Source organism: Anopheles bellator, chromosome 1 (assembly GCF_943735745.2).
Source record: "Anopheles bellator chromosome 1, idAnoBellAS_SP24_06.2, whole genome shotgun sequence".
Lineage (NCBI taxonomy): Eukaryota > Metazoa > Arthropoda > Insecta > Diptera > Culicidae > Anopheles > Anopheles bellator.
This window is the reverse complement of record NC_071285.1, coordinates 16349219-16361492: the sequence shown is the minus strand read 5'-3', so window position 1 is coordinate 16361492 and position 12274 is coordinate 16349219. Positions and strand designations below refer to the sequence as shown.

The 12274-nt window shown below is 50.7% G+C and overlaps 1 protein-coding gene across 1 annotated transcript; it reads left to right on the top strand.

Annotated features, from left to right (window-relative positions):
• Positions 1-4824: 4824 nt before the first annotated feature.
• Positions 4825-6138, top strand: LOC131206623 (uncharacterized). Its single transcript, XM_058199242.1, has 3 exons — positions 4825-4917; positions 5012-5394; positions 5466-6138. Exons 1-3 carry the CDS (start codon positions 4851-4853, stop codon positions 6069-6071), a joined length of 1056 nt encoding a protein of 351 aa, XP_058055225.1. The 5' UTR covers positions 4825-4850; the 3' UTR covers positions 6072-6138.
• Positions 6139-12274: the final 6136 nt, after the last annotated feature.

Below are 12274 nucleotides of genomic sequence, written 5' to 3'. Positions count from 1 at the left end.
ATCTTCGCCGCACGCTCGGGCGCCTTTTTCCGCGAATCCACCAGCAACCTTCGCCAAGATTCCGGTTCCTTAAAGTGACAAGGGCAGATGAAGAGCAAAAAAAAAGTCGAGCCCAGGAAAATGAACCTGAGACTGAATTGTGGAAAAACTGAGACCCGGCCCACGCGGCAGTTGATGAAAAGCGTCCCTTTAATGGTGTGTAATTAAAAAGGAAAACCGACATTATGTGCCACCATCCTTCTAGGGTTCCCGCGCGCGCGCGCCCCCCGTTTTTCTTTTCCGTTTCCGGTCGGTTGGTTGGTCATTTCGGCAACAAAAAAAGGTACAGTGACTGCAGGTGGTTCCGTTTTTCACACCACCGGGGTCACCACCGGGCGATCAAAGCGAAACATTCCTGACGCACGCGGAAAATGCCGAATGCTTCAGGACGCGGTACTTAACCGCTGGTCGTCATTTCATCATCAAAACCTCATCCGTCGGATGATTCCATTGCTTTTCGGTGTACTGCTTGGCGCACCGTGTTGGAAATGTTTTAATGAGGGCCAAAAGTCGAAACCCGCCGGGACGCGAAAACTGCAGACGCCACCAAAGTCAGCAAACGGCCGGCCGAACACGGGACTAAGACTACTAAGACTAAGAGGCCACAATTGGGAGCAGCAAAAGAAGCACAAAACTTTGCAACGTGTGCGCCGGCACTCGAAACGCCCCAAACTCGAACGCTCCTTGGCAGGACACGCGCGCTGTGCGCCGTAGTTAGCGAGGCGAAAGAAAAGTTTCTCTGATCTTGCCACTTCCGAGCGCTATTTCTTCCATTCTTTCGTTTGCTCCTTCCGGTCGGCGAGTCCGGCGTAATTGCCGCTCGACCACTCGCGCCGAGCCGTGGCCGAGGTCCTGCGTCCATACCGTCCGGAGTCCCCATTGGCGGCGTTGCGGACGGCAAAAACGCGTGGTTCATAAATAAATAATCAAAACTGAATTCTCAATGAGGAAATTAAACTTATCATTAGCAGGTTTCCGGGCGCGCGGAATTGGACTGGTCTGACTCGTGGACATGAAAGACGTCACAGCGGAGAGTGGAACGAGGTAGAAGACAAAAGCATTTCCACGCCATCATCACGATACTTGACGGAGGACCGAAACAAATATCACTTCATTTAAGTTGAATGCCACTGAATCTTGGGCCGAACTTTGTAGCCGAGCGCTTCGCATGTTGATGGCATTTGTCACACTTTTTCCCCAATGCAAATCATTGTAATCCTAGACACACTGGAGCGTCACGAAACCCGTCCGGACCGGTTTTCCATCAAGATAGCGCATCGCCACGCACTTTCTTCGCTCCGACGCCCTGCCAAACAGTTGTTTAATAGAAAGTGGCACGGTTTAAGAGAAAATTCCTAAGAACCCGGCCAGAGCACACCTGGCCGAAGCCTCTTTAATAAACGGTTCGGGCCCATTAAAGCTTCTGGCAGTTTCTTTCTCGACCAATCTCGCATTTCAAGCAATCGGCGCGGCGCAACAGAAGTGTTCTTCCATAACTGGCGAAGGACTTCCCACCTTTAAAGGGCCGACACCGGTCTTTAAGCAACTTCAAATCGATTTCCGAAATCAGCAAACAAACCCAACACGGGGCTTCACCTTTATCGATTCCAACATTCGGTGGTTCCGAACACGAATGCATCCCGAATGTCCCTGCGGCCACATCTGGCTCGCAAGGAGCTGAACGGGGTGAAAACCTCCCCGCTGGACGACGACGGCATACGAAATGCGAGGCAAGATCCTGGAGCTAGCTGGGCGGGCAGCTGGAGCGCCGTTGGGTAATCGGGCCTTGGCCCTTCGGCAAGGACGCAGGCGATCCCATTTCCGATGCATATCAATCATGAAACATTCAACATCACGCTACCGGTTCTGTTTGACCACACCAAACACAGCGGGCCCCAGCCCAGGAGTGAGTGACCGCCGAAGCGAAATGTATCCAATTTCAGTGGCGACTGAACTCTGGCGAAAGGATTTTTCATCCCCTTTCGTCGTCGGTAATGGATCGCGGTCGGAAGGGTGCGGCGGGATGCCGAATGGGTCGAAGTAAAAGGGGTCAACAGTGCCGACGTAGCCGCCTCGGGCAGGACAAATGGACATCTTCGGAGCCGGGCCGGGTTTTACGTTTCAATTCGCCGGCGCTCCACCAAGATTGATGACGCCGACTGATGGGTTTTCGACTGGCGCGGCAGGACAACGAAACAGTCCTCCGGCGAGGGCCAGGAAAAAAAACAGCACCACCATCGACAATGACCGGTCCACCCGGGTGGTGATAGGATTATCCATAAGTTAGGTAAACATACCGGTCGAAAACAAACCAAGGGAAAATGAGCCAACGAAAAAGTCCTTCCCATTTTTCCGGCCTCAACCAAGAAACGGTCTGAGCGCTGAAATTGCAGGATAAAAATTGTTCAAATATTGCCAGCCTCAGAAGCGGGCGTCCGGGCCAGGGCCGGTTTGTTTAGGCTCTGGACCGGAGCACCGACTCCTTCGGCAGGCTCGGAGAGTGAAATTTATGCTGCCTGCCGAATAATAATGGCCGCATTTATTGGTTTCGCGCCGCTCCGGACCCGGCGCTGCCATTCGGTCGGTTCGGTGATGATGTTGGTTGTTGACTTTTGTTTCAGCAACCCCGGTTCCAACCAACACCAGCCCCTCTGGTCGGGCTTTGTAGCTAAATTAAAAATCACCAACCAATAAAAGCGAAGCCCAGCCCGGTGTGCGCTAAGCAACAGTTTTATGGCGAGATTTTTGATGAGCATGATGAATTTTAGCACCCGGCAAAATGGGGCAAAAGGATTGAATCAACACATCCGGGCGCATCCCCTGCCGGTGGTACCATTGCCGCGATCGATTCGGCCCATTGTTTGTGGTCTGCTCGTTGTGGTGTTGTGCTTTGTGATAGAATCAATCGTGTTATCACACGCCTCGCCTCGCAGGATTACATCCTGCGCCACAGCAAACGGGGTCCGGGAGATCCGTTGAAACAATCCAGTTTCTGATTAATAGTGGGTTGTGCAAACAAACGGGCATTGTTAGGGCCGAGGTCGAGTTTTGATTGAGATTTGGCATGATCCTGTTGAACCGTTTCCACGACAACCGACTCGTGGAGTGTCGCGTTTGTATTCTGCTACAACATTTAACTCTATCAACGGCTCAATCAACCCCATCAACCGGAGCAACAACCGGAAGACCTCATAGAAGTTCGAAGTTCTAGGCTGTTCAATAAGTTTGTATGGTCGATAAGAAAAACACATTTTCATAGTTTTATAGTTAAAATACGCCTTGTTATTCAGTTTGGCCTTCCGGAACATCAATACACTTGTTCCTAGGAGATTCCAATTCAAGAATTCCATCCCTAAAGTGAGAAACTGGAAGGGCTTCAAAATACGCTTTCGCAGCTGTTATGACGTCATCGTTTGATGAAAAACGGTTTTCACGCATGATATTTTTGGGTCTGAAAACAGATTCAAATGCTCTTCGCACACGGAACATTGCCCTGATGAAAGAGTATGTTTTTCATCTTCAAACCGGGTACTTTTTCACAAATTTTCTCTTACACATAGTCTAAAAGGCTACAACAACTATAAAAATTTATTGTTGCAAGTATGCAAACAAGTCAATTTGCAAGTAATCTGCAAACCAAAATTCCATCCGCATCCCAAAAACTGATGCTAACACCGTTTTGGACGATTTCTGCGTTTGCGTTTTGGAAGAGCCGAAGAACAAGGTTCACACCACTCCTTAGCCTCTTCTTTTGATTCAGGAACATGGTCCATAGACCCAAGTCTCATTTAAAGTGATGATTGAATGCACAAAATCCACTTTATGCTTTCGAAAAAGCACCAAATGTTGCCGAGAAAGATGAATTCGAATGCAGTTTTAGCGAATGCTGCACCCGTTTTGCATACAGCTTTCAGGAACCCAAAACTTCAGCCAAAATATTGGTTATGCTGCTCAATGAGATGGATAGGGCTTACACTAAATCTCTTTCAGTCATTCGACGATTTTTCAGTATGATATCCTGAATTTTTTTTACGATTTCAGGTGTGTGTCTGTTTTTTACGTTTTTAACATGGATCGTCTCGAAGGCTAGTATGACCACGTTTAAACTCAGAAACTCCCCATTTAACTCCCTAGCTGAAGAGGAAGATTCGTTATACACTTCCAACATTCGTTCATAATTTTCCTTTGCTTTTAAACCTTTCAAAAATAAAAATTCAATCACTGCACGATAATTGATTTTTTCCTGTGTAAAACATACTGTGTCACGTGGATACGAAATGGCTTGTAAAAAACCATTAAGTGGCCGATGTAAATGAAATTTCACATTGAACGTATGTGTAGTTTGAAGAGTGTACCAATATACCAACAAAAAATCAGGCTCTCTGTTACCGATCATACGAACTTATTGAACATCCCAGTAGCTTATGCATCTGCGAAAAACTTTGTTTTTTAAAAATTCTTTGTTACCCACTGTTATTCCTCCTCTTATTAATTTAACATCATTTACAGCATGGCTTTCATATATTAAAACATTAACGCAGTGCATTCAGCACATTAGTAACGCTACATGCTACCCATGCAGGGCCTTTATCGTTCCGTCTATCTATCCACGGGCCCCGGGTGCATTTATTAAACACCCAACATCCGGGTACCGCCGAATGGACACTGCTAATGTGTGCTTTGGCCGGGTTTAACTTATCGCGAAGCCAGTGACCAAGATACGGTGGGACCATCCCGCCGGCACGGCTCGGGCTGGCCACTAAATCAGTTCTGCTCCGCACTTTCGCCTGACAACTGGGTGTCCAGAAACCATGTCGTCGTCGTCGCCGTGGTCGGTGAGCTGGTGGTCCTTATCGGTGGCGCTCTGGATCGGGGCAGGTATGTTTTATCACCCACCCGGCGCAGTGTGCGACGTGATATCGTAATGTTTGGCCAAGCCTTGTTACCGTCGTCGGAACTTCAACACCAACAGTGCTACTACCGCGGCAGGGAAATGGCCAATGGGCGGTGTGGAACGCAACCAACGTGACCAACGGCACGAACACTACCTACGTGATTACCCTGCCACCGTTAGCGACCACTCCACTGCCGATTGTGCCGGCGAACGAGTCCCACTGGGAACCGATCCCCCACTACCAGCACCCGCAATACGATCCGACCGGGAAGGTGCTCTGGTTCCCGAAGATCGTCGGCGGAACACCGGCCACCACCGGCGAGTTCCCGGCCATGGTGTCCCTCCAGCAGCTCCGCAATTCGGCGCACGTCTGCGGCGGAACCCTGCTCACGATGGGCCACGTCCTGACGGCGGCCCACTGTGTCACGGATACTCGCGGTGTGGCCTCCCCTAGCACCCTGGTGCGAACTTCCCCCGGGAGTCCCGACGAATCCGACACTCAGTCTCTCTCTCTCGCTCCGTCTCTCCGTAGTTTCAAGTGATGGGTGACGATCTGCACATACCGCCGCTGAGGGCCAGCCCGAGTCGTCAGGTGCGCACCGTGCGCTCCATCAACGTACACCCGCGCTACGACACGTCCACCCTGGCCAACGACATCGCCATGGTGCGGTTGGCCAGTGACTTCCACAAAACGGGCACCCTCTATCCGGCGAAGCGGCTCGAGCGGGCACCGATACTTGGCGACCGGTGCAGTGTGGCCGGCTGGGGCGTTACGTCGGAGCAGTCGACCACGATGAGTCCCGATCTGCAGCGGATCAACGTGGTGGTCAGTGATTTCGGGACGTGCAATGCCCTGTTCCAGCAGCTCCTCACGCAGGGTATGCTGTGTGCGGGCGATGCCGGACGTGACGCGTGCCAGGGCGACTCGGGCGGGGCGCTGCTATGCGCCGGAGGCCGGATGGCCGGCATCGTGAGCTTCGGGGCCGGCTGCGCCAAACCCAACGTGCCCGGTGTCTACGTGGACATCGTACACCACGAGAAGTGGATTAACGGTGCGCTGAGGGGTGGAGCGGCCACACTGCTTCCCGTCACCGCCCTGCTCGCTGTGAGCCTTCTCGTGGTGCTGGGAGCATCTTGAAGAACGCGTCGAACAGAAAAACAATGTGTAACGGGGCAGCACGTGCTCCGAAGGCCAGATTGAGGATTAAAGGATTATGGAAGATCAAATGGGTGTACGAAGCTTCTGCCCGAAACCGGCAGCTCCGAAGCTCAGGCAGCAAACGCCCAGCGTTTACTTATCGTAATCCGGCGAGATTATCCAAGCCGGACCGAGCCGGACCGAGCCGGACCCCGTCTCGCGCGTTACATCACGAGGTGCCGAGATAATATCTGGTCACTGAGACAGCCGACGTAAGAGGCCCCGGCCGCCGGCGTTACATTCGAAGCCTCGAATCTTGACCCCTTGGCCGATCACTGATCGCCGCCACTCCACGCCACTGCACGCGACTCACCGGGCGTTATTTCATCACCCGTCGGCCCCACGGTGGCGGCGGCCGAAAAGAAGTCCACTCGGTTGCCCACACCGTGCGGTCATTCACCCCCCGATGCTAATAGGCAAACGGGGCCCTGCCCTGCCTGGCAACTGTGGCCGAGATCCCGAGTCGACAGACGCTCCAAGATCAACCGGGGTGCGTTGATCGCAACGGTAGCAACCGGTGGCCGCCGCACGCTGTTGCCAAGGGAGAGCCTTCTCCGCCGGCTCCGCTGGCCCTTTCGGCCGCCCGAGAGGCCAATGGCCTGTCGCGATGCACATCGTCCCCGCCAATGGCCCGGATTTCCATAATCGTGCTCCGGTGGCGAATTCGAAATGAACACTTGCCCGCCACGGCCGATCAGCAGCATCGCGGCACATGTAAATGAGCGCGCTCTATGCTGCATGCGGCTGCTGCGCGGTTGCGGTACTTTGTGACAGAGTCGGCCATTAAATGGCCATCACTCGGCCAGGACCTCCTCCGGGCCGTCGCGGTTTCCGAAGTCCGGCTGGCACACTCTAGTTTGAAACCATAATAATCGTAATGAATTTTAATGGGTTTCTATTAAAAGTGCGCCCAGCACACCACACCAGCGGGGTGTTGCAGTTACCCGGCTGTCCATGTGGCCCCGTGTTGTCACCTAATGAGCGAGTTTTATGGCCAACGCAGCGGCGCCGCAGTGAGCTTATGTTATGGTGGTTCTTTCGAAAGGGGTTGCTTTTTTGGGCTCTGTTAATTTAGAATGGCCATCCACGGCCATAAAGCCGGCTGCTCCAGGGCCAGTGAACAGATTGTTTATGACCCATACGCATGGGTATTCTCCAACCGCCGACAGTTGACGGCTTGATTCCCCGGTGCGAAGTTCAGGACCGTTGTCAGGACACCCCGGCTTTTGTTTTAGTGGCCCTCCGGTTCCCGCTCCGGGTGCAGTGACTTTACGACCTCGCGCTATTGTTGCGCCATCATGCAAAGTCGTTAGATGCAGCACGGCAACAAGCATGGCGGCGCAGCATTGTTACACTGGGGCCGGGCTGGCAATTAAGTTCGTTATGGAAATAAAATGTCCAACCCATGGTCCGGCCTGGGCTCCTAGGCTCCTGTTTGCCTTTTCCACGCACGACACGCACCCGACGCGGCGCTGAATTGTCGTCCCCACGCACGCACGCACGCAAACGGCTTTTGGAGTTTTTAATATGTTTCCGCAGAAAAAACTCAACCCGGCCCGGCCATCTGTAAATGACCGGTCGGGTCATGCGAGGTGGCCAAATGGACCGGAACCTGTTTAGCATAACATTTTGCATCAACCGCTTCGAAACGCGGCTCATTAGCTAGTTCTGGTAGCAAATGGTGCGAAATGAGCCGCGGGTGAGTCATGCCTGAAACCATTTTTCTTCTGGAACGTACACTTTCTGGGCCAGTCTTCCATCACTCGATTCTGCTTCTGGAGAAGCTTCAGTCCCTCAACTCGACTCAACTTCGACTCGCACCCTTAACTGAAGTACTGGGGTGTTCAGTAAGTTCTTTGCCTCGATACCAGAGGCTGCTGCTACGAGCCTCATTTTTTTTGTTACGTTGATACACTCTTCAAATGAACGTATGTGAAGTTTCATTTCAATCGGTCAATTAATTTTTGTTACAAGCCATTCATTATCTACGCGTCGTTGTATTTTTTATGTAGGAAAAATCAAGTATCGCGAAGTGATTGAATTTTTATTTTTGGAAGGTTTAAAAGCAAAGGAAATTTATGGACGAAAACGTCAAAACCGGACACAACACCTGACATCGTAAAAAAAAATCACTGAAAGAGATCGTCGTCGGGAATCACTGAAAGAGATTTAGTACAAGGCCTAAGGATCTCATTGAGCAGTATAACCAATATTTTGTATGAAATATTGGATTTCAGAAAGCAGTGTGCAAAATGTGTGCAGCGTTCGCAAAAAATGGAACAATGCTCCATGTCACAAGAGCACTTTTAAAATAGTGAAAATCCATGAAATAGAGTTCCAATTGTTGAGGTATCTATCGTTCCGAATGTTCCGAAAGGCTATACTGTATAACAAAGTGAATTTCAAACCATAAAGATGTGTTTTTCTTATCAAGGCTAAGAACTTTTTGAACAGTCTACTAACACGTGGGCTGAGAAGTCCCGGCCCAACCCGGGATAGTCTTGTTGCATTCATCGCTCTTTCAGTTAGTACTAAACTTCAATTTCATCAAATTTTACTCATAAATTTAGTAAGTTATGGTGCCAGAAATGACACTGTTTTTGTTGTTTTGAAAACAATTATGAAAAAAAACAATTCCATATTTTAATGCTACTTTACTGCTTCATGACGGCCACCGTTCAAGCAAGGCAATGGTTTGAAAAGTGTTACAAGGACCTCGCTCCATCAGAAACAACAAGAAAACGTTGTTTTGCTGACTTCTTGTGACTCGAAAAGAGAAGTTGCGTGAGTTAGCGAACAGTTCTAAAGACATCAAAAGAAAGTGTTAGCTCCATATAGAGTATTAGATGTTCCATAAACATTTGAGTAAAAGCAGTATTTGGCCTTGTTTCAAAGTAACAATGTGGGATTTTTGCATCGATATGTGACAATAGATATAACAGGGATCCGTCGCTTCGCTCCGAAATCGGAACGATCGTCATCAGAGTGTAGGGCAACTGGTTGACCTCGTCGGCTGGAAAGGTTATGGCCTCGGCATATTGGGATGTGTGTGGTGTAATATTCATCGACTATTTTGAAAAGAGAAACATAATCAACAGTGAATATTATAAAGCGATATTGGAGCAGTCGCAATTGCAAAAAAACGGTCGCATATGATAAAACAAAATTTTGTTTCATCAAGGCAACGCAGCACGTCACAACTCAATCAAAATAATGGTAAAACTACCTGCATTGAGCTTTAAATTGATCCCACATCCACCTTATTGGTCAGATTTGCGACTCCCCGCGACTACTGGCTATTCGCAGACCTCAAAAACATTCTCATCGGTAACAAATTTCGCTCGAATGAAGAGGTTATCGCTGAAACTGAGGCCGGAACTTTTCTAGCACATGTGACCAAATCTGTACTGTGAGCACTGTGAATTGAAGCCGACTTCAAACGGAGAACTTTAAAAAAAACCATTCCGCTTATGACTAACTCTTAACACAAATCTACGTATCATTAAGTTCTTGGAACAGCATCTTATACCCCACAAAACCAAAAACATCGTACGAATCTATTTTGAAACTTAAAAACAGTTTGCGGGCCCCACGTTGTGTCTTGTCAGTGGCCCACATCTTCCACCTCGAAGGGGCAGTAAAACCCCGAAAAAAAGGTGGACTAGGGCACCCGGGACGTTTATCACCGGTTAGGCATCATCAAATTAGCCGGGACGGGATCGACGGCAGCCCGTGGCATGGGGTAGAAATGTCAAACATCAAATTAAAACACCGTACACCCACGGGACCCACGGGACGAACCCGACGGGGTGTTTCGGGAACCCGGGCACCCAACCCAACCTTCAGCGAAGTGCATTCCCACAGCCCACAGGTTTTGCCTTAATAGCTCTGTCATCTGACGTGTCAATTAGGCAGCGCGCGGCCAACTTTCGGCGACTCCCGGAGGGATCGCCACGGCATGGCCATCAACGGTTATTTTTTCCGTCGTAGCACTTCAGCGCTCATTTGCTACACAACATTATGTTTTTGGTGATCCACTTTTTCCACTCTCTCTCTTTTCTCGTAATGACCTCACACCGTTGGGACGATGTGAACATCTCCTCGAAAGTTCAATCAAACACCACCAGCCAGCCATCCGGCTGGCAATCCATCATCCCGGGCGTGAACTGCGGATCGCTGCACCCGCTAATGACGCTACTTACACGCGCGTGCGCGGGTGGACGGACGCACACGGTCCCTACCGAATCGGGACTGACGTCAGGTGCGTGCGTGGCCGACCTTCACCGGGGCCGGCAACTTCCGGTTTCGTGTTCACCCAACTCGCTCGCCCCAAAACACCCGAATATCTCAATCAACTCTCCCAAACCTAGCATTAGCGGTAACGACGACGATGACGACGACGCCGATCATGGACGCCGAGGAACTTCCTTTGCCGTTGTCGGTTGGCGGTCGTTGATTAGAAATCCCACAGCAAACAGTCGCGCAGTGTACCGCGCTGGTGTAACTGTCATTAAACTAGCGTTATCATAAATCATAATCCCGAGCCGACAATCGTCCTCCAATCAGGACGCCCAACCGGGGCATACGCCACCGGGGGGAGTTTGGGGTTTGGCGTGATCATAGTGCTGGCCGGCGGTGATGATGATGATCGCTCCGCACTTTCATTATCCGTGTGTACTCCGTGTGATGTTGGAAAAAGTAAATTATAGTTGTCAACGGCGGCAGGTTCGCAACCGAACCGAGGGGACCAAACCACAGGACACAGGACCTGGCCGAAGCGGAGTGCAAAGTAGCTGTCAGAGCCCGACACATACGGAGACCATTAGCCACCAGCAGTAGCAGTAATTATTACTTTTTAATTAGTTCGCTACATGTGTGGTGCCATTCTGCTAGACCGGACCGTGCCGGCGAAGATCCTGTTCCGGCGGCGGAGGGCCCGCTGTTCCGGATCATCACGGGCGCACCCAGGACCCATCGTTAAAAATGCGTCTTCCGACGGGCGCGGATACTTTCTCGCTTCGTTCTCGAAAAGTCGATGGCGGCCAGAGCGAACGAAAGGGGTTGGCCGTAGGACCGGAAAGTGGCCCCCGAAAAGCCGTTGTCGTAAAGCTAAAACATTTCCAAACAACGGTGGCACGGTGTTCGAAAAACTCGTAAAAAAGTAAAACCCCCAGCAAGAGCCATCAAATTAGAACTGCTTTCGGGTCGGACTTTTGGGCTGCTGGTCTGGCTGGACCGAGGCTCGGAACGAAGAGTGGAGAGTAGTGAAAGCATTGGAAACGCAGGAGAAACTGACCGGGGCGAAGTTTCCAGCTGTGCCCCGGAAAACTGTGTGTTTGTTTGTTCGGCTTCGGTTCGCCCATTTACCCGAACATTATTATCGTCATCAACGGTGATCATCGCGCGAACATTGTGGTCATTACGAACGGAGACAAGTACGTGTACGAATCTCCAATCGGCGTTCAGGGAGAAGACAGAAAAAAACAGAATCTTCGTGCTGTTCACCACGCTCATTAGCTTGGACATCGCCGCCACGCTGCCTCCTCCAAGGTCAGGCAGTCTCCCGCCGTGAATTCTAATTTCGTGAGCAACCCGATACCCCCCTCCGGTCGGCCACCATTTTTATGGCTTTATTCTAATTCTTCACCCAGCTGACAGCTCGGCGCAGGACCCGGGCTCGGCTAGAGCACGAGGAGGGGGGCTCGAGGCGTCTCGTGTTGCTTTTGATTTATGGTGCAAAATAGACAAACCCGAAAACAACCCCGCCTGACCCTCCCCCCAGCACGGGGCTGGCTTTAAAAAGGCTGCCCCGGCTTTTGGTCAATCTTTTATTTCAAGCGGTACCATAAAACTAATATTTTAAGCCCGACTTTATGTCTCGCCATAAAGGGGGCAGTTTACGTTTATGGCAGCGGGATTTCTGCTCATAAATGAGTTCCGGCCGCCACGGAACCGGAACATGTTTAGTTTTGCCGTACCGGCAATTAACCATCCATCCAATCCACACCGATCGACTTCTGTCGGTGTCGTGGCCGCGGCACATGATAAAACAATTAGCGAAGCAAAGATGGCACACCGTGAGACTCACGAGACTGTATTTACTCTGTGCGTTACACGTGCGCGGCTCCTATTCCAATCCTGAC

Bases quoted from the DNA above. Each gene is read 5' to 3' on its own strand.
- LOC131206623 (XM_058199242.1), top strand. From the start codon at position 4,851: ATGTCGTCGTCGTCGCCGTGGTCGGTGAGCTGGTGGTCCTTATCGGTG. The intron at 4,918-5,011 runs GTATGTTTTATC...CAACACCAACAG, and splicing joins GGCGCTCTGGATCGGGGCAG to TGCTACTACCGCGGCAGGGA. The intron at 5,395-5,465 runs GTGCGAACTTCC...GTCTCTCCGTAG, and splicing joins TGGCCTCCCCTAGCACCCTG to TTTCAAGTGATGGGTGACGA.